This window comes from Micrasema longulum, unplaced genomic scaffold (assembly GCF_059751315.1).
Source record: "Micrasema longulum isolate JH-2025_06_02 unplaced genomic scaffold, ASM5975131v1 h1tg001563l, whole genome shotgun sequence".
Lineage (NCBI taxonomy): Eukaryota > Metazoa > Arthropoda > Insecta > Trichoptera > Brachycentridae > Micrasema > Micrasema longulum.
In genome coordinates, this window is record NW_028278746.1 from 24,976 (window position 1) to 51,161 (window position 26,186).

At 33.4% G+C, this 26,186-nt stretch overlaps 1 protein-coding gene across 1 annotated transcript in view; it reads left to right on the forward strand.

Moving 5' to 3' along the window:
- The first annotated feature begins 10,217 nt into the window (after nt 1-10,217).
- Nucleotides 10,218-26,186, forward strand: part of LOC148274868 (uncharacterized) — a 52,829-nt gene continuing 36,860 nt past the window's right edge. The window contains exon 1 of the mRNA XM_088236504.1: nt 10,218-10,289. Within this exon, the coding sequence (XP_088092630.1) occupies nt 10,221-10,289 (69 nt within the window). The 5' untranslated portion in view covers nt 10,218-10,220. The remainder of the gene's footprint in view (nt 10,290-26,186) is intronic.

Genomic DNA, 26,186 nt, shown 5'->3' on the forward strand with positions numbered 1-26,186 from the left:
CTACAGTAAAACAACAAGAAAATCATAAGTACTGTTTCATACAGCTGGGCAAAGTAAAAAAAAACTGTATATATTATGAAATGCATGAATAAATAAATATAATCACCATTCACCATCTTTGAAAAAGTTCAAAAGGTTTGTTCAATAGGAACGATACCCTACACTAAATATATCAGATACGTGGGAATAACTATTGCCGAGTTCATGAAGTCTATTTAATACGGCATTACAAGTATACACTGTCCGTGAATTGTTGCTACAAAACGGTTGCACCGGTCTAGTCATTCTTCCAGGCACCCTAAAGTTGATGAGAGATAATAGTTCAGGGCAATCCCATATTGAATTTAAAATTTTGAATAAATAATAATGGTTCATTGATCTTTTCGAACCCGAAGATGAAAAAAATCCATGACTTCTTGAGGAAGGTACCAGGAATAACCCAGCTAAAATGCTACAAATATGATTCAAAATAATTAAATAATGTCGTTATGATTGTCATGGTTGTGTTTATAAAACTATTTAATAATATTTCGAGTTTTCTGAAAAATGTTGCTAGAGGATTATGTTTGGCATAGCGCTGCTGGTGGCTCAGTATCAGTAGCTCAATCACAAATAACTATAGACGTGCTTAAAAACATGCTAAGCATTTGAGCGATCACAATGAACAATAATGAACATGCTTTAGTTATCGTAGTCATAAGTCAATGCGTGTGTAATCTCTAAGTCAACGCTCGTGTCGGTTTGTTTTTTGTTTTCCTCGTAAATAAATACAGTTTACTGGCGAAAAATCAGTGTTTACTATAAAAAATAATACAATGTGATGCATTTGCAAAATAGTAAAGTGTATCTAATACAAAAAAGTGAAAATTAAATTACAAACAATTACTATGGCGACTACTTTTCTTAATATTTGGCTCGCAAGCCGCTGGCTAAATGCAATAAATAGCATGATAAATAATATATAAATAAATAAAAAGAACAGTTTTGGAATATTTTCCATATTAACACCGGTGAAATTAAAATATGTGGTTGCGCAGCAGGATTATACGTCGCGAAACGTAAATATTTAATATTATGTGTTTACGGATGTTCCATTGCGATCGCGAATACGATTAAAAAAACCATGGGAGAAATTGTTATCACGTTGCTTATTAACACGTCGAAAGTTATGTGTGATTAAACTACAGTAGTTATTTAGTCCATCGAGGATACACATACGAACGTTGCCTTTCATACAGGGTGTTCTTTAAACCCTGTCACATCCGAAACCACGATGATCAGTATGAGCAAGAAGACATATTGGCACATTCAAATAAATTTTTAGAACGAATATTTTTTTTTTTAAATATATAAAAAAACAAATGGTTGCTAACTTCTGCAGGGGTGTGACAAAGAGGGGAGAGGGGAAAGTCTGACACACCCTTAACTACGCGTCCGCGCCCCCCTCGCTTTTCCCCTGCAGAAGTAAGCAACCATTTGTTCTTTTTAATATTTTATTTTTACAAATTTTCTTCGTTCTAAATATTTTTTTAAATATGCCAATATGTCTTCTTGCCCATACTGGTCATCGTGGTTTCGGATGTGACAGGGTTTAAAGAACACCCTTTAAATATATAAATATATAGATATATTAAATATATTATTTACAAAATAGTTCAAGAAAAATATGTTTAATAATTTTGGCATAAAAAAACATATATCGAAAAACTTGGGATTCCTTAATAATTATGGTTTATTAACAAAAATTACAAATTCTTTATCTATTTCTCTAGATTATATCTAGTCTGCCTAACTAGGTACAACCTGTTTTAAGGCAGACATTTTTATGGAAAAATAAACAATCACATGACTACCTACTAGTTAATTAATCTAAAGTTATGTAATATGTATACCATTTACTATTTTAGATTTTTTTTTGTAAGTTTTCCCGATTTTTCTCTACCTAAATCCAGTAACCATTTTATTACAAATTTGTTTTATTGAATTCGGGTCTCGGTTTTGTAATGTTCGGGTAACACATTGAATATTTTGGGGCCCAGAAACCTGAAATTTCTTTGCCCGAATTCAGAATTTGTGGTACACCCCATGACCCATCCTCTAGTTTGACTTCTGGTAGTTTTTATTTTTTTTATTTTCTTTTATCCAGGAAACATACAGCACAGTTACATTGTTTTATATTTTACACAGTTAGACTTAACTCCAATGGACCAGTGAAGTTTCCATATTATAAAATAATTATATGTAAGGTTATTAATTAAAGTACAAAAAAGAGAAGGAAAATAAACATAAATAGAAGTTGTTTAAAAATTTAAATTAAAGTGAAAAAATGAAGAAAATTTGTAAAGTAATTAAAAGTTACGAAATAAAATAAAGAATGAAAAAAATGCTTAGATGTAAAAATAAAATAAAATAATAACATTACATAAATACACATACATATTTTAAGGGATTCAAAGAAACAACGAGAAGAATCTTTAAATAAGAAAATAAATTTATATCAATTTAAAAAACATCTTTACAATTAATGACACATTGTAAGAGCAGCAATATATTTATTTCATATACATATACAATATAAGTAATTAGAAGTATATTAAACAATATATGATAGGTGCCCTAATGTCGAAATTAGAGCAGAATGCAAGGCTGAGTTAAGCATTATCGACAAAATTAAGAAAGGTCTTTTGCGATGGTTCGGTCATGTGGAGCGAATGAATGATGAAAGAACGGCTAAAAAGATTTATGATGCGAATGTGTCTGGTTGTAGAAGTCGAGGAAGGCTGAAAGACATGGCATGATCAAGTACAACAAATTCTTGAAAGTGGTCATGTGAAAAGTCGGAATAATCGACGTGCGTGCATGAGAAGATGTATGAATGTGAAGGAAGCAAAGGAAGTGTGCCAGGACAGAGTGGTGTGGCGTTCTATCCTCTCTGCCTACCCCTCCGGGGAAATGGCGTGATGGTTAGTTAGTTAGTTAGTTAGAAGTATATTATTAATATTCAAAGCATTAACTTTGTGGTCCAACATTTTAATATCATGTTAATAAAATTTGTATAAAACCACTCACCGACTTATCTGTCTACCGGTTTCGAGACGAAACCCGTCTCTTCGTCAGGACAACGACACTACACCAACATGCAAATACCACTACACACCTTCACCATAGTAGATTTGCAAAAATATAAAATCGACATGCAGGTTAGACACATGCTTCACTACGCCACCACCGAGGGTTAATGACTAATGAAGGTGTGTAGTGGTATTTGCATGTTGGTGTAGTGTTGTTGTCCTGACGAAGAGACGGGTTACGTCTCGAAACCGGTAGACAGATAAATCGGTGAGTGGATTTATAAAAATTTTATTAACATATATAACCCTCTTCTTCACATACCTCTTGTTTCATCTAATTATAGGCAAAATTCATATTTATGGCGAACTTTTAATAATTTTAATGTAATAAATAAATCATTTAACATAGATTTATTTGAAAATAATCTTAGTAACGTGCGGCGTTTGCTTTCGAAATAACTCGTAGTATTTTTTTCTTTTCTTTTAAATTTACATTTAATTACTATTCATTTTGTGTTCGAGAATCTTTTTTAACTTACTGTGATGCTACTTGTGAAAACCTGTAATTGGCTTATTTGTTATTTGTTTTGTTATATAAATATGATATAATTATAGCTGTTGGTTATCCAAATAAATAAAAATAAAATAAAATAAAAAATAAAAGTAGTTTAAAAGTATAAAAACATGTCAATGCAGCAGAGAAAAACGAAGAACAACAGGTATAAGAAGTAATATTTAAAATTTAAAAGCAATACGAGGAGAAGATTTTAAACCAAAGGTAGTTGATAAAATTTCAGTAAAGCAATTTTCGCAGTAATACAAATTTCAGCAGAAAAATTTGATTAAAATTAACAATCTTAATGTATGTAAGACATTTACAAACTTACTGACATTCTCCCATTTTTGGTCTTACCGTATTATGAGATTGCAAAAACGGTGCTTCAAGGTGTGAATAAAGACTCTCTGACTAATATTGGCTATACCTTTAATCGTGACGTCCATCAGTATATTCACGTACCTGGATCACGCACGACAAGGTATGGTCTAAGGTCTCTGCTATACCTTGCTTGTAGCGAGTACAACAGGCTACCGGAGTCCTATAGAACGTCAATAAATAACTGTATTCATTTAAATAATTACTACTTGAGGAGGTACGTGGAGGGTGAAATTTAGTTTTAAGTTCTTTTTTCCCTTAAATATTTCTTTCTTGCAATATGTAAATATAACAATTTTATTTTTTATTTTTATTACGGATTGTTTAAAGGATGGCAAGCGGATGTATGATTTGTATCATATATTTGCTTGCTATCTTATTTCAGTTTTTATGTACATATTATTACTTGTTACTTTATTACTATTTGTTGCTATATTATTATTGTTAACATAGATATAGAGCATATAGATAATACAGTAAATAAATCACTGAAATTACTTGGCTTCATTAACAGAATATCCTCTGATTTTACTAATGTCCGTACAATCAAAACTCTTTTTTGCTCAACTGTTCGCCCTCTTCTTGAATATGCCTCCGTGGTCTGGTCTCCATTCTATGTCAATCGCATAAATCACATTGAATCAGTCCAACATCGCTCGCTTCGAAAAATAGCGTGGATGCTTGGACTAGAGAGAGATAATTATTCTTATGCTGAAATAGAGTCAATGTTAAATATTTCTAGTCTACAAAAACGTAGAACTAATATTGACTCCGTATATATGTTCGGCATACTAAATGGTATAATCGATGTTCCATCATTACTGGGACAAGTAAAATTCAATATTCCGACTCGTAGATTGAGAAACAATGAAGTACTGTTCATCGATCAGCATAGAACAAACTATGGCCTAAATTCTCCAATGACCCGCCTTTGTCGTATTGTTAACTCAAGACAGGATCTGGACTTTTTTGGTTTAAGTTTACAACGATTTAAACGAGCACTAAATAAATAGTCCAGATCTTGTCTCGATGTCCCTTATGTTTGTCAATGCTTCTTTCTTTTTTCTTTAAATGTTTTAAACTACTCTTTTATTGTAATATTTAAACCTTATAAATTGTATACATGGACAATGTCCGTTAATAAATAAATAAACATATCTATATGTAAATATTTTTCTGTCCCAAAATGAGTTTGTTGTAACTCCTGGGAGTACAAAAAAAAAATGTATGATTTAATAAATAAAAAAAAAATGTATTGTGGGAGTGTTCCTTTTAGTTTGATATTGGGATTGGTGGCAACCCTAGGCAAAAGGCATAGAAAAAAGAGCGTTCGAATTTCCAACTCGTCGCGTCCCGTCGGTCGGGAGAAGTTTGTTACACAAGTACCTACCTGGTTGATTCTAGTGGGGGAAGTTGTCCGGAACCGGATCAACGGATTAAAAGTTCTCTTTGACAACAGCAAATACCGGGATTTGTTAGCTTCAGCAAGGATTTTATAGGTAATTCAATGTTAGAAAACTGTAAGCCTTTTTTTCACCTATCTACATATTTTTTACGGAACAAATAATCAATTTCCAAACTATGTAGCTGCACAAAACACTACGGGATTATTTCTGTGGCTTGGATTTAAAAGGGCTAATGTCAGATACCGATTATAATTTATTTATTTATTTATTTTATTTATTTATTAATTTACACGCCCAATGGGCTTTTACATATTTTAGAAATTACATTTAAGTGCAGCAGTGAAACATAAGTGTGTAAATTTAGTCAAAATTAAAGATAACATAAGAAAAGCTAAAAGATACGATAATAAGTAAAAATCAGGAAATGTACCAACAAAGGTATATGGTACATAGAAAAATATTTAAAAATTTACATATGAAAACATACACGCATACATATACATACATATAAGTTTATACATTATTATAGAGATACATGAGAAAAAAAATAGTAAATAAAGAAAAATATTAGAAATTTTACACAAATTAATTTATAACTTTTTGAATACTTAACCTATATTTATATAAAGACAGACAAAATATATCAACTTCACCATACTCGTTACCTAGCCGGTGTAGTCTAGGTATTGGTGAATTGTAATAATAATTGTGACTGCCAGGAGATTAAAAAAATAACGTTAGCTGCCGAGTATTTCGAACAGGTACTTCCAAGCTGATAACACTAGTTAATTCCGGGACGTCCAATGTGTGTAATGTGTGAAACGGATTTTAAAAAAGGAATTGTATTTTCAAAATCAATATGGATATTGTGAAAAAATGTTTTCATTCATAATTTTAAAAATAAAATTCTCAAAAAGACGTCTTTACAAAAACGCGACTTGTTTGGTCTCGACAATGAATGTCGGCATTTGATGAACAGCCTAGTCGCTCAGTTGAGTGGCTGATGGTCGGTTACATTCCAGGGGCGAACCGTGTATAGAAGCGATTATGCACAGCTTACCATTAAATTTGACTGACCATAATAATGTTTTACTGTAACTTTATTTACGTAAAAACAAATGAATAATTACTATTTAAATCATTTCTACCGTTCGTATTTTTATCCTGATATAAATATTAATTATTAATAAAGCGCGCCCAGCGCCTGCGGTGAGCCAAGAAACTAGCCAGCTTATTTTTTCATACAAATAAGCATACTATATTTTGAATGTCTTAAACCCCAGTGCGGGTTTTTACTCCTAGATTAAACTTGCAGATTACACAAATTATTTAAAGATTCTTGATTTGGAAAACAGTATTTAAATATTTTTTTCTCAAAGGCTATTTTTCTTTGAGATGGTACTTTTGACACAAGACCATAATTACTTTCATGCGTCATTTTGCAGGACATATGGCACTTGACGCGGCCGTTTTTAGCACTATTAATTTCTAGAACAATTCAACCAGTTGACGTTTCAATTGAATACCTAATACATACTGAATTCACAGTGCTATTTTTTATTTATTTTTCAATAAGTTAGGCATTAAAATAATAGATAATATTTCTATATAATATATCACGAAATTAAATCGTTTGAGTTGATTTCATGGACGAGAATTGTTGTATCACACAGAACCACAGAAAAATATCAATTTATAGTAAGTATATATTACTTACAATTTTTATGTAGCTTCAAATATATGATATTTTTTATAGCTTACCTGTAAAAAAAATCACCATTCGCCACTGTGGCATACACATGTATATAAATGGATAAAGCGTGTTAAAAAAAAAAATGCTTTAGTTTTTTTTAAATGCGCTGTTGCTGGTACGTTAAAAAATTTAAGGGGCTTTGGAATTTTTTTCATTCTCAAAGTGAGCGGTGAGAATAATAAGTTTGAAAACCCATGGTCTACAGCCTGGGCTTGGAGCATTTGTCTGCTCCAATTCTCAACCTAGAAATTTACATTAGTTTCTTAACTAAGCGGGCTTTGGTAATATATTGCGCGCCCAATATTGAAATCCAACCCGGTCCAGTGTTTGCGGTGCACGGGGCCTTTTTCCGCTGCGCCAGATGTCGGGCTTGAGTTCCGAATGCGGTTTGCAAAGCGGAAACAGCTGTAGCAGTTGACTTTGCTAAAACGACAAAGAGGAAGCCATTTTGAAATAATTTTACCTCTTCCCACACGATAAAAAATCGACAAGCTTTGAAGAAAATATATTTTCATGGTAGGAAAACAAATTGGTGTTAGTATTCAAACATTGTTTGTCTGACTGTTGCTCTTTTTGCAAATACCTTCCCGATACCTACCATGCAAGAGGTTTCGGGCTCGATTCCCGACATGGTTGACACGAAATATTTATATATTAACGTCATATTAAGTTCTCCAAAACAACGTCTTTATTTAAGATAAAGATCCATAATTGGATTGTATCAAGGGGTAGAAACCACTGTATGAGATGGCTTCGGGAATAAATACATAACATCGCTGCTGTCTTCATTATTATCCATATACGTATACGTGTATATCATCACGGCGGCCTCCGTGGTGTAGTGGTCAAAACGCTTGACTCACGCACGGAAGGTTCCGGGTTCGATTCCCGGCGAGGACGCAAAAATTTAAAAATGTGATTTTTCTCAAGCCTGGGTGTTATGTGATGTAATTCACCACTATACTTGGGTCTTCTGGCCTGTTGTGGTGCAAAAATAAAAAAAATAAAAAAATTAAAATCACTGTCATACGTATTATTATATAACTTTTCTACATTCCATTTTTCGACTTGTATAAATTTTTATTTTTTATATTTTTCTATTATTATTTTGTATATTTTTCAATTATTATTTTGCATATTGTTTTGATTACCTGTATATTGTTTTAATATGTAAATAAATATTTTTGATTTGTATATCGAAGAGTCCCGACTTAACACGGAATTTTCTAACAAGTCAACAAAACATATAATTGTGTCTATGTAAAATTGTGTATTTTGTGCATTAAATAAAAAATAAATATAAAATATAAAAAGGTGTTTTTACGCTAGAACACTTCATAGTTCTGTCGATATGCTCCCACAGCAAGGGCAGGCATTTAAGAAGCAAGTGGTGTTGTCTCTCTTGACTCGCGATGTCAAACTTGCCCTTTCCGCCTATATTATGATATACATACCTTTTGTTAATTATACACTTTTTTAATTTAAGTGTATTTCAAGAATGTTCAAATTAAGTTTTACTCGTTAATGCCAATCTATAAGGGCTTACTTAAGCGTGTTGATTGGCTTAAAAAAAAAAAAATAGTCCCTGGACTGGTAACTGAAGCGTAAGACTGATCATCTTACCTTCATGTAACAAAAATGATCACGATACACTGCGATTGGTGTTCCAATGCAGTGCTTTATGCACCATTGGGTGCGGAAAGGGAACGATGATATTTAACAATATTTAAATTATTGTATGAAGTGTATACAATTTTTTTGGTGTGTGCATGAGTGTCCTACACTAAAAAAAAAAGAATTGTCAATGTTTGTGTACATACCGTTTGTTTACCCAATAAAATAAATAAATTGTAATTCTAATGCAGTGACCTATGCACCACTCGGTGCAGATTAAAAAACGATAAATGATAACAGTTTATCATACGCTATTTAAAAATCCTTTGATCTAATAATTGAATTCATAGAAATATGAATTAATAATTTCTGTTCTATTTATTTAGTACCGCCATTTTATTTGATTTGGTATTTTGAATTCAGAACAGATAAATGGAACACGAGCATTTGTTTTCATAATCAGTTTAAATTTAGAACAAAGCAATCGTTTTAACCATTTTCATATACAGAACTGAAAAATTCTACATTTATTCGTTTGGTAAATATAATTTTCCATATAATATTTTGAGTATGTCTAATGTTTGTAGACAACGCTGAATGAAGAGCAGTTGTGTTTTTAATTTGTTAATAGACTATTATCATCATCATAATTATCTTTCCGCTCCTAATGGTGCATAGGGCACTAATCGCACCAATCGCAGCGTATCGTGATCATTTTTGTTACATGAAGATGAGGTGATCAGTCTTACGCATCAGGTACTATCATATATTCAAGTGTAAAAACACCCTTTTAAATTTATTTATTTATTTATTTATATTTACGCCCCATGGGCATTTTTATGGACATATTTATACATATAAAATTATAATCAAAAAGTAGAAAGACTCAATGGTATATAGTAGACTCGGTGGGAGTGGAAGCGGGAGAGAGGTGTTTATAATTGAATTTGATTCAGTGATCGTTTGAAAGAAGACAACTTGTTATCAAAGAAATCAAGACTGGTATGTTTGTTGGCAGACCTGAGAATTCTGGGCATAGGGGAATGAAAACCATAAATAGTTCCATCGTTAAAATATAAATAAAATAAATATCAACTATGTCGGGAATCGAACCCGACACCCCTTGAATGGTAGGCAAACGCTCTGACCATTACACCACGAGGCCGACTTTTGTTAATAAATCATACGAAGCCATTTATTTTTTATTTGTATTTTTACGTTTGGTATTATCAGCTCTATGATTTTTTGATTTTGTAATTTTAAAATTAGTCCGCTTGTGACGTCTCAAGTTCTCTACGGTGAGTGGTCCTGATTTGTGGATTGACTTTCCCGGTAACCGGAAATGTATCAGAACACTATGTCATTGGTTGATTTCGGAGAACTAGTGACGTCGTTCAAATTTGTTTATTTTCATCAAAATCATTAATTTTTTTCAGAAGAAAATGGCAGATACGATGAAGTCTGAACAGCTTCCTTCAGTGTACATCCTGGATTCACATTTTCATTATAAGGTAATAAATAACAACTATTTTAATTAATTTCTACTTTATAATGGTATAATTTGATTTAAGAGCATAATTTTAAATTTTTACAATTTAAAAAAATTTCACTTGTTATATTTTTACTAAAACTAAAATCCCATGAAGCCATTTTTGTAGCTTGTTGGTGAAGATTATATTTATACTGACTTAATAATATTATTTGCATTTATAAAAACAATGAATAACATATAAAAAGCGAGAGTTAGAGAATGATTTAGCAACATCATTAACAAACAAATTGTAAAGCAGTGGTGCCAAATGGGCACCCTGAGGTACACCCGATGTTACATCAACACTGGTTGACAAATAGTTATTTGTCCGAACATTTTGTTTCCTACCAGTAAGATACGATGTATAATTATAATTAAATAAGAGTAATGGATCCCTTATTCCCAAGGCATGTAATTTATGTATGATAATTTTATGATCTACTTTGTCAAAAGCCTTGGAAAAATCAGTATAGAGAACGTCCATCTGCTGACCATCCTCAAGTGCTTTGACAATAACCTGGGTCTAATCTACCAGGTTAGAGGTGGTTGATCTGGCAGATCTAAATCCATACTGTTTTATCAGCCTCATCAGAGATTCATCAGACTGAATTATTTCACATACTAGGCAACGCTTGAAAACAATTTTTCAATTTTTAAACTTCTTTTTGGACCAGTTGGTTTCATTCTTCACAAAAATAAAGATTTCAGCTCTTCAACTTCACTTAAATCAACAAATGGAAGAACTGAAGAAATATGGATGCTCAAACTAGGAAAAATGGTGAATGTTACACAGTGTGTAAAGTGGCCACTTGAACCAGCCAATGACAGGTCATAAGCCCTTTAAATGTGTCGACTTCCATATTCCCTTATTTAAGGTATTCTCCATCCCTGTTGTAATTTGTTTATCTTAATGACTCCCGAGGGGGTGAAATTCAGTCTTTTGTTTTGTTTTTTGTTTGTTTTATTTATTTAATCCAATATAAAAAACAATACCAATACATAGTTAACAAAAATGTCTATACAATAGGTAGGTACATTCAATATATATATTTTTTTATGGATATAGCCACTCCACTGGCCCACAAGCACGTTCCGGAGTGTCCGTGTATTATTTATTTATACAGAATTGTACATAACTTCACATCAATTGTGTAAAAATTTAAAAGAAATAAAAAATTAAATTAAATTAAAACATATCTACATCAATAAAACCAAAAAGGATTTTCAAGAAACTATAATTACATTCTTATATATGAAACATATTCTTCAGCTTCCTGTCTAGTCTTTTTAGCAATCCATTTATGTACTCAAGCTTTGAAAATATTGTTTTTCATTTTGTTCGCCAATATGTCCTTGCGTAAAAAGTTGTATAGCTTAGGGGCCAGAAAAGTATAATGCCTTTGTCCGTAATTTGTTTTTTTCTTTGGGAGCAGAAGTATTGTCTTTTGTCTTTGCCTAGTGTCGTAAATTTGTTGTCCGTCATTATGTCTGTCAGGATTTTGATGGAAATGTCTTAAAATTGTCTTTATGTATATTTGTCTTATGTCTAGTACAGGAAATTCTGTAAAAAGTCTGTCTGTCGAGTATTGGTAAGGCTTTTGCTGGCTACTCTTAGTAAGGCTTTTTGGGCTTTTATTAATGGCTCTAATGTAGTTTTATTTGTTCCTCCCCATCCTATTATTCCGCAACTAATAGTTGATTGTGCTAGAGCATAGTATACATTAATTAAAGTTGCTTTGTTTCAAGTTTTGTCTACGAACATTTGGACTAACTAAAATATTGTTATCAGTATATTTTTAAACATAGGCGTGATTTTGGCGTAGTTTAGCATATTTTTTTTTGGGTTCATAAAATCACTTATAAACGTCAATAAATTGTAACAACATAATGCAATTTAACAATTAAGGGTATTTAAAGCAAACTTAGAAATCTCCATCGAAGGAGTTTCTGAGATATTTGCGAAAAACAGAATTGTGAGATTTGTAATTATGTTTCACCCACAATGGAGAATGCTAAGTTTGCGGCGTCGAGTAGTATACTCGTAATTTAAATCTGTGTTTGCAATATTTAGAGATGGTTTTGAATTACGCTATTATTCAGGCTTGAAAAATGCTTGAAGAGAGGACAAGGAGGGGAGGGGAGATGTACATATTTATTATTATAATGTCTACTAAGTTACATAATACATTTTTAGTATAAATTTTAAATCTGACAGAGTGATGTTTGCGTAATCTATATTTTTAAATTTTGTATTGTACATTAAAAAAGTCCTACGAAAAAAAGCATTTTTAACATACGATGTTTTACTTATTGGTACATGAATATAGCTTGAATAAAATGACAGCTGATAAACTAATGTCAATAGTGATGGGAAATTACTGATCACTGATCACTGATCATGTACCGATCATATCAATTTTTTTAGTTTTTTTATGCAAACATCAAACTCCGTTTCCAAAAATTGATATGATAATGCAAAAACAAAGCCTATTGTAGTGTGTTGAATACAATTATTCACCAAAAAAGAAGATATTTATACTTTTTTCGTGCTCATCATCAAATGAATTATTTTTTTATTCGATGAATTTACGATGTGATTTGGTTCAGCCGGATGAATCTCACCCACGTGATCAAGGTTTCAGCTCTTTTACTTCACAAAAGTCAACAGATGGAAGGGTTGAGGAAATGTGGATGTTCAAACATGGGCAGAATGGTGAATGTTACACAGTGTGTAAAGTGGCCACTTAAACCAGCCAATGACAGGTCATAAGCCCTGTAAATGCCTAGACTCCCATATTCCCTTCTCAAAAACGTTTTCCCTCTCTGTTGAAATAAATTTAAACACTACTTAGACGTCACTGCAAAGTTATGTCGTCACCTTTGCTGACAACTGATCAAGCTATATTTTAGGGTTCGGTGACCTGATCTGAATTATAAAAATTATGTCATTATCCTTTTTATCAAAGTCCTTTTGTTTGTTTTTTTCAATCTCATGACTCATTAACTCTTAAAAGACTGTGGTAAATAATCCCTTTGCGCGCGGTGATGTAACATCGTGTTACCACTAGTAAAAGACGGAATATTCTAAAGTTCAGACATTTGAAAAAAATGGAAAACATGGAGACTACTGTTTAATAACTCCTTTTCCATAATTTATAGGAAAAAACATATAATTTAATCCTGTTATAGAAAAATAAATTGAAAATCACAAATACGCCGCTCATGTTACACGCGTGCGTCCCCCATCATTGTCATTAACCGACTGAAGACTTAATCAGTTTAAGATGACACCCACCGCAGAACAGCGTCTCAGTCTTCCTAGTTATGACTTCTATCTTCGTGCTCTGTCTTGTATAAGGTATCTGTATATATGTGTTGCTGAATTAGCGGACATTCATGCTTCGCGTATCAAGGTTAAATATTTTTTTTATTTACATATAGCATAGTGATACGAATTTTACTTTCCAAATCGGGTGTGAAAACGTCCATTTGAAGATTACGAAAAATACGAATTCATCATTTTAAAAAATAAGAGAGATATATCAAGTCTTGTGTCCTATGTCGACTAGTGTGACATTACAGCCACACAAGAGTTAAATAAATGTCTTGTTTAAACTTAAAATAATTTATTTATTGTGTATGCAGACAATTGGTAGAATTCCATATTAAATTTGGTAATGTATCCAAAATAAAACACGTTTATTGGATCTTCATTCTAATTAATTAAATATATAAAAGAATGTATATTGTGACGCGTTTCGTCGTTTTAGAACATTTTCAAACTTTTAAACTCAAACAAAATTGACAGTTTGAAAATGTCCTAACAAGACAAAATGCGTCACAATATACGTTCTTGTATGTTTTAAAAAATAAAGCAGAATTAGAATCCAATAAACGTGTTTTATGTTGGATACATTACCAAAATCAAAATAATTAATTTTTTTAACGTTTTTTTTTATAGATTCATAGCTGAAAGCCTTTGGTATGATTATTAACTCAAAATTTGGTGCTTACTTTGAAAAATACGAAACAATCGAAAAAAGAATACGAAGGTGCTACAATTTACTTCTTTTGAAATTTCACAAAAAGTTGATTTTTTGAGTTGAGTCGTTTTCGTCCTAAAGGTGCGATAAGTGTTTTGTTACATTTTTAGTATTCTTACGGCGTAGAGAGTTAATCTCTTCTGAAATTGCTAATCTTACAGCGTTATATACAATACCCTAGCTTGGCCAGAAGCTAGACCGCTCGGGAAGTGAAACTAATTTATATTCGGAGTGCGCTATGATGCTCTAATACAAGTTTTTCTAGCTGTACCGGGGTAGCGATTACAACGGAAAGCTAAGACGTCATACTTTCACCATCAGCTCAATCACTAAAAACTATCGACGTGCTTTAAAACATGCTAAGCATTTGAGCGATCACAATAAACAATAATGAACATATTATTTATTTATTTATTTAAATCTTAAAGTAGGCCACACATATCATACATATTGTTATGTGTGTTCTAATAATAACATTGCAAGTATATTTAATTTATAAATTGTTTATCACAAATGTCTTGACCATTATTTTAAATTTTGATATGTTTTTTTCTTCATAAATATTTTTTTCAATTTCGTAATACTTTTTAATTGCTTTAAATAAAATTGAATTTTGTGACTTTGCCTTTTTCCTAAATGGAAGTCTAATTTTGTTCTTTTCTCTATTGTGATCGTGTTCATGCTGGTTCCGATCAATTTTTTTCCAAAATTCTGTTTTTTTATTATAGTTTATAATTTTATGAACAAATATCATTGTAATGTAAAATATTCTTTGTTTATATGTTAATAATTTCATTTCATTTACCATCGACTTTACCCTCGTGTATCTGTTTTTTTTTCAAAATGATTCTAAAGGCTTTATTTTGTAATACAGTTAGTTTATCTATGTTTTCTTTGTTTGATAAAAAAAAATGCTACTACAGTAGTTAACGTGTGGTTCAATAATTTCTTTAAGCTTATAAAACCTATTAAGTTTGTCTCCTCCCTCCATCCCCTCTACTTTTTTCATTAATTCTCAAACAAGAGAATATTTTCATCATTTAATCAGGGCATGTTTGTCCTAATCAGTGCATGTGCTTATTTAAATGCATGTCGTGCTGGTTTTATATTCTTTGTGCAACAAATATGGTGAAGGTGTATAGTGGGTTTTGCATGTTGGTTTAATTGGTGTCCTGACGAAGAGACGGGTACGTCCCGAAACCGGTAGACATAGAAAAGTCGGTAAGTGGTTATATACAAATATTTAATAACATTTAGTAAAATGTTTGAACACAAAGTTAATGATTTAAATATTAATTATATAATAATGAACATGCTTAAGTTATCACAGTCGTAAGTCAGCGCGTGTGTAATCTCTAAGTCAACGCTCGTGTCGGTTTGTTCTTTTATTTTCCTCGTAAATAAATACAGTTCACTGGTGAAAAATCGGCGTTTACTATAAAAAATAATACAATATATTGCATTTGCAAAATAGTAAGGAGTATCTCAAACAAAAAAGTAAAAATTAAATTACAATTGCCATGGCGACTGATTTCTTGACATTGACTTGCCAACCGCCGGCTAAATGCAATAAATAGCATAATAAATAAATAAATAAAAATAACAGCTAATGCATATTTTCCATATTTACACCGGTGAAATTCAAATATGTGATTGCGCAGCAGGATTATACGACGCGAAACGTAAATATTTTAACATTTAATATTAAGTGTTCGCGGATGTTCCATTGTGATTGCGAATACGATAAACAACCCTGGAAATAAATTGTTATTACGTTGCTTATTAGCACGTCGATAGTTATTTGTGATTGAGCTACATGACGGTATAGATGAAGACAAATACACTACCTTGGAAGCAGGATCACCGGGGACGGCAGAACAAAAAGAGTACAATGAAAGCATCCACCCTTTTCTCGAAACTGTTCATAAAGACTTGAGTCTTTCTTCAGTTTCGCATATCAATATCATTTTTTAAAAAACCAATTAAGCAAAAATGTAATATTTCTTTGCAATCAAACCGCGAAAATAACAAAACAAAGAAAGTGGAAAAGCTTTCATTGTACCCCTCTCTGCAGTATTGTCAATTTGTGATCAATCAAATACACATGGTCAGCACAATCACCTTTTTCTAATTTCCCAGTATGACAGTGGAGGAATACAGTGTTAGTTCCAAATTGAGTAGTCGACTGCCGCATATATCAAGAGAGGCTTGCGTTCAACAAAAAATTGAAGATTTTTGAGTCAAACAACATAAACTTAAAACTCCGCAAGCAGCTTGCCAAGACATGTATGGTGCCAAAGGGTACTCGCAAAGTTTTGCTTTTGACCTAATAAAGCTCAGCCTCATCAAGTTAGGGTTACCACTAGAGCCCGCCCAGGGAGCTGCAGATAGAACAAACACCGCGCTAGACTAAACCTTTTCGAAACTTCTAGGTGTAGATTTTGCAGTGAAGATAAGGAAACACTTATCCACATTCTATGTTAATTCAATTCAATGAATTTATTTGAAATTATATAAACATTACAAACTAAAATTTAAGACGTACATATTATAAAAAGACGAAAAATACATAAAGAGACTCATGTCAAAATTATAGAAGAATCCAGCTTAGGAAAACCCCTTCGGATACATGGAACAGATCAACATCTAGAACGATGTTGTTCAGCGTAGCGGTAGCCCTTTCACCGGAAGGGTGCTCCTGTATATCGGAATATGAAACGATCTATGCTGACGCTGTCTTAGGCAATTATCAGGAACATACAAACCCATGCTTGTCATAATCTTAGGATAATCGACCATATCGTGCAACAATGGATAAAAATGTGTAATCAAATACACATTTCTTCTAGTCTATAAATTGTTATAGTTAAGCATACCCTGGAGAAACTCTGTCGGGTAGAGCCAAGAATAATACCCGCACTCTCTCATGTAGAGGTATTTCAGAAAATTATTTTGGATTTTCTCTATCATAAGAGAGTACTTCAGTTCTTGTGGCCCCCAAATCATCGAGCCACTCTCGAGTCCACTTCGCGCCGAGGACTTGTAAAAAGTTCTCTGGCAGTACGCAGAACAAATCCTAACATCTTCAATGCATTACCACTGATTGTCTTTATGTGTTCATAAAATGTCAGAGTACTCACAAATCTTGCTTAATGCTTAAATCTTTAAAATTCTACGTTCGTATCAGATTCTGGTCATTCATTTTGTAGCGAATTTGATTTTTTACATCATCAAAGAGCCCCAGCCTCGGGAGATCACTGGTTAAACCTAAAGATGTTAAAGAACTGGTCTTCTACCTTATAGTTTGATACTTTACAGACCTGGGCTTGGAGGGATAGATTTAGCAGAATGTAAACTCTCGCCTTCCACACAGTAGCCAGGCTCTTTTTAGACCTGGGCTTTGAGAGCGAGAACTATTCACGGGGATTCGTCAAAACAGATCTTCACAGGTTGCAGCTACGTCAGGAGCTTTGATAGCACTGATTTCCACCTCTAAAAATAAGAATAATAAGAGACATGGTGCCTTACCAAAAGTGATAATAAAAGACTAGAGACCTTTGAGATTAGGTGCTACAAACGAATATTAGAAATCTCCTGGAAAGACCACATCACTAATTACAAAGTTTCGGTAAAATCGAAAAAGGGAAGCATCTAATCGAAACCATTTTAGAGAGTTGAACCGATGAATAGGCCACATTATCCGCCATAAGGGTCTGCTGCATGACATAATAGAAGGAGTGGCTGAAGGGACAAATCACAGAAGGTGCTCCCGACGAGAGTATTTGGAACAAGTGCCCGAGGATTTAAACTGCGCTGTATATGTTGAGCTGAAGAAGGTTGCAGAGAATATAGAGCAGTGGAGAATGAGATGCAGGACGTTGTTGTAAATCAATCAAGTTTTGGGTCGGTTCATCGATATGTAATATGGAAAAGCGTACGCTACGATACACATACCTACAAAAATTTGAACGTAGTCAATACATTGTTAAAAAAAACGATTTTGAATTCTACTGATGGCGCCACTTGCCCGTTAGCAGATGCACGCTCGAATTGCTGGTTCGCGGGATGCGTTATCCTTTATTTACTTTGCTACAGAACCCTCAATACGATTACAATCACCATTCTGGGTTCTGGCACCTTAATTGCTGGTACTTCTCTCGCGCGGAAGTCAGGATCAGATCCGATATTGTTGTCAGGAAGGAGGGGCACTTTAGAATTACACAACACAGTGGATTTAATAGTCAACGCAAAATATCTTCTTTGCGATCACGGTGAGAATTTAAGAAATCACATGTACACGCGCCTTGTTGTTCGAACAATTTCGGTACCCACGGTAGGCAAAATGCAACATCTTAACCAGGGCCCCGTAGGTAATAAATAAATCCGAACGCCTCATCCTAGCAAATGTGATATATATATAATATATATGTATAAATGTGTGCACATCGATTCAATATGGCGTAACCATCTACATTACCAACATGCTCATATTAAAAAAGGTTCTTTGTCATCAAAACTTGTAAAATGTTTTCGTCGGCGCCGGCGTAGAATTTTCCAGTAAGGAATACATTATAACCAAATCATGTATATTTTTTATCAATGAAAGTAAATAAACTGTCTATGAAGTAAAATCGAATTTTCTGTAGGAAAATGTGTACATTTTGTGTGAACATATTCTAAGTGCCTTCGTCGGCAGCCTGCAATTGAACATGTTTGAAAAATAAATTAAATTAAAAAAATCTGTTTTACTTTATAGCCAATTGAAGATAGCTCAACAATATTTTAATCTTGTCCGAATTTTTGTAGACAAGAATTGGATTAAACTTTCTAGGGAGCTGTTAATATAAATATATTACAAGAGAGATGAAGAACATTTTAGGGAAGGTTATGTTCAAGTCTAACAGGCCTTATTTTATTTTATTTTCGAAACCAACAGTTTTACATACATTATCATCATCATTCCAAGTCCACTCCCTAGTTGGAGCATATGGTGTCCACAAAGATCCTCCAGGCATCTCTGTCGGCTGCCAGCTCTTGTGCATCCTCCCAAGCCAGAACAGTCAGCAGTGGACGTCCAGAACTGCCTGCGCTTGATGACAGCTGTCACCGGAGTTTTCTGCGTCCGTTCTCTTATTGCTTCATTCCGCACAAGTCAAACCACCGCACACCCAAGATTCTTCTGAGACACTAATTCTCAAAACTCAGTATTGTGCTGTTTTTGGCCCTAGTGAGGTGCCACGATTCGCATGCATAGAATAGGTGTTATGCAGGCGTTATAAAGGCGGAATTTGGTTTTCACTGAGTAAATATCCTAAGTAAATATAAAGGAAGTCGTGGTTACATACTAATATTAGTTAATTTTCTTTATTTTCATCTTATTTCAATTCTGCCTGGATGTATTATAAAGATTTGTGTTTGCCATTTTTTTTAATGGACTGAGTCCGTTAATAAATAAAATGAATAAATTCTTATATGTTTCAACAATGTTTGAGTATGTCCAAATGCTTGCAGACTGGCTGGATTTTCTCCCTAGGGAGTTGTTCATATTTAAATTTATTTCAACAGAGAGGGAAAACGTTTTTGAGAAGGGAATATGGAAGTCTAGGCATTTACAGGGCTTATGACCTGTCATTGGCTGGTTTAAGTGGCCACTTTACACACGATTTAACATTCACCATTCTGCCCATGTTTGAACATCCACATTTCCTCAACTCTTCCATCTGTTGACTTTTGTGAAGTAAAGGAGCTGAAACCTTTATTTGTTCATAACCTTCACAAAAACGTTTTCCCTCTCTGTTGAAATAAATTTAAATATGAACAACTTCCTAGGGAGAAAATCCAGCCAGTCTGCAAGCATTTGGACATACTCAAACATTGTTGAATTACTACCTGGTAAAAGAAGAAGTATAAAAATTGGAAAAGTGTTTTCAGGCGTTGCCTAGTAGGTGATTTGGTTCAGCCGGATGAATCTCTCCAACATCATAAAGGTTTCAGCTCCTTTACTTCACAAAAGTCAACACTACTATATTTTGCGGCTTAATTCATTAGTATGAGCTCGCCAGCAGAGATGTATTATGTTAGGCTGGGACAAACATTATCGACAAAATTAACAAAGGAGCTCTAAGCTGGTTTGGACATGTAGAGCGAATGGACAGCGAAAGAACGGCTAAGAATATTAACAATGCGAATGTTGATGGGTGCAGAAATAGAGGAAGACCGAGAAAGACATGGCATGACCAAAAATGGACATGTCAAATGTTGAAATAATCGGCGCGCGTGCATGAGAAGATATATGAACATTGGCAAACAAATGTTTATCGCAGGAGGCTAAACTAGCAGTTCACAACGGAGTTCTAGTCCCAGCTCTAATGTATGGGCGAAGAATGGAATTGGAAAAATGATGATGAAAGTATGAAAGCCGAGTGAACGCGGTTGAAATGCGATCTCTTAGACGAATGTGTGGGAAATCAATGACAGGGTTACGAATGATGAAATCAGGCGAGAGTGTAAATCTGAGACAAGTATAATTGATAAGATTAAGAAAGGGTCTCTGAGATGGTTTGGTCACGTAGAACGAATGGACGACGAGAGAATGGTAAAACAAGTATATATGGCAAAAATGAACGGCAACGTTAGACGAGGACGACCAAGGAAGACGTGGCATGATCAGATAAACCAAAATCTTAAGTCTGGTCATGTGAAAAGCAGACAGAACCGAAGGGCATGTATGACAAGATGTATGAATGTGGAAGAGGCTAGGATTGTATGCCAGGATAGACGTGTGTGGCGGTCCATTCTCTCTGCCTACCCCTACGGGGAAATGGCGTGATGGTAGTAGTAGTAGTAGTAATGATGAAAGTAGGTTAAATGCTGTCGAAATGCGATCCCTCAGGCAAATGTGTGGTAAAACGATGTATGATAGGTGCACAAATGTAGAGATCCGTAAAGTGCCTAAGGCTGAGACATGCACTATTGACAGAATCAAGAAAGGGGTGCTGCGTTGGTTTGGAAGAGCGAATGGACAGTGAAAGAACGGCTAAAAGGATCTACGATGCAAATGTTGATGGATGCAGAAAACGAGGAAGACCGCGAAAGACGTGGCACGATCAAGTCCATCAAAAACTTGAAGATGGACATGTCAAAAGTAGGAATAATCGACGCGCGTGCATGAGAAGATGTATGAATGTGGAGGAAGTGAGATCTCTATGCAAAGAAAGAGTGATGTGGCGTTCCATCCTCTCTGACTACCCCTACGGAGAAATGGCGTGATGGTTTGTTGTTGTTGTTTGAATTTATAATTTTCCCGGCGCGTCTAAATTTGTTTCAAATAGCGACTCGCTTAGATAATTTATTTATTTATTTATTTATTTTACTAGGTAAACAAACAGTATGTACACATATATTGCCAATTTCTTTGTATATTAGAGTAAGAAACTCATGCACACACCAAAAAAATTGTTTACACTTAATACAATAATTTAAATTATGTTCAATATAATAAATGTAAAAGTAACGAAATGAAAAAATATTTATAAAATAATAATGTTAAATGTCTGCTTCTCTCAAAATTTCAATAATTTTTGACCTAAATTTACATACATTGTCACAAAAAAAAAATAGATAAGGCGCATGCGTGTATTCCGTGTACTGGCGCTGCCGGAGCCGGTAACTCAATAAGGGGCTTACCATGATCCCGCGCAAAGCGGAGCGAGCTGCAGTGGCAGGGAAGAGATTTGGGCCACCTACGTTTGGCTGAATGCACCGTACTAATGGGGATTTGCCGACACGACAGCGCTTCCTACGCGGTTCGTTTTATTAAATAATTTTAATTACCCGGATATCGATATTTCAAAAGTGATAAAGAAAACAATATAAGCCGTCGTCGTCATTCCCGAAGCATAGGGCACTGCATTTTTAGGCCAGATGCATCGTATTTTGATCATCTGCTACATTAGACAGCGGAGAGACTATCACTCCCTCTCACTTCTCTCAGATTCGATGTGTCCATGTATTTATAATTTTCTCAAACTGAACGGTTTGGGTAGGTAGGAAGAAATTGCCTTAAGGCAATATGCCCGCCCTTATATGTATATTTATTGTATATGTATATAAAGTGTCAAAATAATAAATAATAAATTTCTGTTCAATGTACTTCATAGTCCTAACGCTCAAAAATTTCAACGCTTATCAGTTCATGATTTACCTCTTCGTTCTTATTCTCAAGGCACTCACTTAATACCCATCCACAATTCCTCTTTCTTCTCTAACTCATATAGTGTCCATGCGGCTCCACTGTGGAATCATCTCCCATCCACCATCAAAGATGTTACTGCATTATCTCTGTTTAAATCAAGTCTGAAGAAACATCTCCTTTCTCTTCCTTGATCTCTCCTCCTTTCCTTTTTCCTCTTTCCTCTTTTTTTCTAATTCCCATTGAGTAATAGTTTTGATTTAAGGTAATTTAGAAACAAATTAGTTTATTTTAACATATTATAACAGAGATGAAGAACATTTAAGAAAAGGTAATATGAAAGTCTAGGCATCTACAGGGCTTATGACCTGTCAATGGCTGGTTTAAGTGGCCACTTTAAACACTGTGTAACATTCACCATTCTGCCTATATTTGAGCATCTATATTCCTTCAATTCTATCATCTGTTGATGTTTGTGAAGTTAAACTTAACCAGCCATTGACAGGTCATAAGCCATGTAGATGCCTAGACTTCTATATTACCTTTTCTTAAATGTTCTTCATCTCTGTTGTAATATGTTAATATAAACAGCTCCCCGGGGAGTCGAATCCACTCCTTGTCTACAAAAATTTGGACAAAATATTGTTGATGCTGGTTCATGAAGAAGTATGGAAATCGAAAAATTTATATTTTCAGGCGTTGCCTAGTATGTAGGTGAAATAATTCAATTAGATGAATCTCACCCGCATAAATAAAGGTTTCAGCTCTTTAACTTCACAAACATCAACAGATAAAAGAATTGAAGGAATATAGATGTTCAAATATAGGCGGAATGGTGAATGTTACACAGTGTGTAAAGTGGCCACTTAAACCAGCCATTGACTGGTCATAAGCCCTGTAGATGCCTAGACTTCTATATTATCTTCTCTTAGATGTTCTTCATCTCTGCTGTGAAATGTTAATAAACTACTTGACTAAAATTGAGACCTTAAAAATTGTGCACAAAATAACACTGGGATACATTCAAGACGACGACATAATATTAGTCAAAAATGCTGACATACACAAATATAACACCAGACAACAACAACACTATCATGTTGAAAAAGCAAAGACAAACACAGGACAGTCAAAAATACTACATAATGGACTTAAACACTAAAACGACCTACCTTACTACTTGAAAACTTTTACTGGAGACAAATTTAAAATCAATCTGAAAAAGCACATGATGACTGAACTAACTAGACTAAACGAGACATAAAATGACTAGACAATATCACATTTCTAATGTAACCCTAACGGGTTTTTTAAAATTGTAAATAAATAAATTTTAAAAAAACTAATGAATAGAATCAAGTTGTTTTATTTATTTTATTATAATGAATAACCACAAAGATAGTGCTTCAAATATAAACTTTACATTGAAAACTTTTTACAGCACTTTTGTACGCAGTAATTTGGAGTTTGCATCCGTTGTGTGGAGCCCACAATACATAACAAACATGGAAAGGATTGAAAATGTTCAAAAAAAAATTCAAAATACCTAGAATTTAAAAACAATAAAACGCTTTGTACTTACAGCCAATCTGCCAAACAAAATTGATTTTTTCCCCTTGAAAATAGACGCACTGTATCTGAATTGTGCTATTTACATAAATTATTAAATAATAAAGTAGACTCTTTTTAACCTACTCTCCAAAATTAATCTTAATGTCCCCTTTCGCGTGACAAGAAATAAGTATTTGTTCCATCTGCCAGTCTGTAGGACTAACTATGCACAACGCTCTTTCCTCTATCGTTCTTGCTCTAACTATAATGCTTTTCTTTCATCTATTGATATATTTTACATGCCCCTTAAAAATAAATTAAGACTCATTATTTCTGGCTGCGATACGCTCCCACTTAATATTTAATGATGCTCACACTTACACACACCTGAATACTTACTCCCACACTAATACACATAAACACACATCTACACTTACTCTCATACAAATACACATAAACACACCCTTTAGTTTTAACATAATTTAATAAAATGTATGATTCTTATTTGGAAACTTTGCTGGTCTATCTATAAACTGTATTTTTTTTTAATGTTACTATACCATTGTCGACTGTTTGTTTTTTTTTAAACAAAGAAATAAATAAATAATAATATTATTATAGTGGTTACACACATAAATAGAGACATTTACCCAAGCGTCAACCACAACCATAATACAAGATACTCTAATAGGGATCTGATACTAAGTGAAGGGGTCAACACTGTTCTGGCATCGAGACAACACTATTACGTAGGCAAAAAGGTCCATAACCTTTTGCCAGAATCGTGGAAAGATGGGAGTGTTGTCAAGTTACGGAAGGTGTTGACCTCGCTTTTTCATGACATTGGTCGTAGGGAGTCAGAAAAGTTGATGCATGCCACGGATTGGAGAACCTTACTGGATGTCAAAAATAATATATAAAAAAATAGGAATAATTAAAAAAAAATATATTTATAGATGACAACCATGAAGTTTCGCATAAAAAAATTGTCTATGTTTTTATGAATGTATGTATGTGTATGCGCATGGGTGTATGTACGTGTGTGTGTATGTATATGTGTATATATGTGTATGTCTGGATGTATATGAATCAAAATGTGTATCCGAATAAGTTCATATTTTGTTTGTCAGACATTTTGCTAACAATAGACAGACAATTAACATGGACAATTCATATCAACAATTCAATTAGCAAAGTGGCGACATTATCGATTCTTTTTTTAAAAATCAAAAATTTTGTTCCAAAAACGGAAAAAAATTCTAATGTATGAAGCCTATGTAAAAACTAAAATATGTTATACGCAACTACTATGGGGAGCAGGATATCAAAATGACATAAACAGACTACAAAGACAACAAAATAAAATATTAAAGTTAGTATATGACCTTCCCTATTTAACTGCAACTAGCGAACTTTTAAAACGAACTAAGCAATTAAATATAACTGAACTCTTTCAACTTGAATCATTCAAATTTATCCATAAATTAGCCACTAATGTAATTGTAGACGAAGAACTAAAACTTGTAAAAAAATGTAGTCTACATGGACATAATACGAGAATATCAGACAAATACCATATACAACTTTCTAAAACAAGACAAGGATAATCAAGACTAATGAACCATGGACTGAAATTATACAATAAACTACCAGACAAAACTAAACAAAAGACTCAGACAAACTTTTCAAAAGACGTAAAAAATATTATTTTGAACAACAGAGTATGATTGAAAAATGTATATATTATTGTATGTAAAATGAATGTAATAATCCGTAAGGGTTTATAAATAAATTTTCAAATAAAAAAATTATAAACGCCAATAAATCCCAATTCAAGCAAAACATGCTCGCTTGAACATGAATTTTGTATGACTTTTGGAAATCACCTAGACCAGGGGTGCTCAAACGGTCGATCGCGATCGACCAGTCGATCGCGAGTGCTTTTTGAGTAGATCTTGAGAAGAAATTTTTTTTTAATAAGTAGGTAACTAAACTACAAAAATTTATTACGTAATAACACTGCTTACGGCAAAAGGCGGCTTTATCAAAGGAACGCGCGGTACTTGTCAAAGAAAAGCCGCGTTGTTTCTAG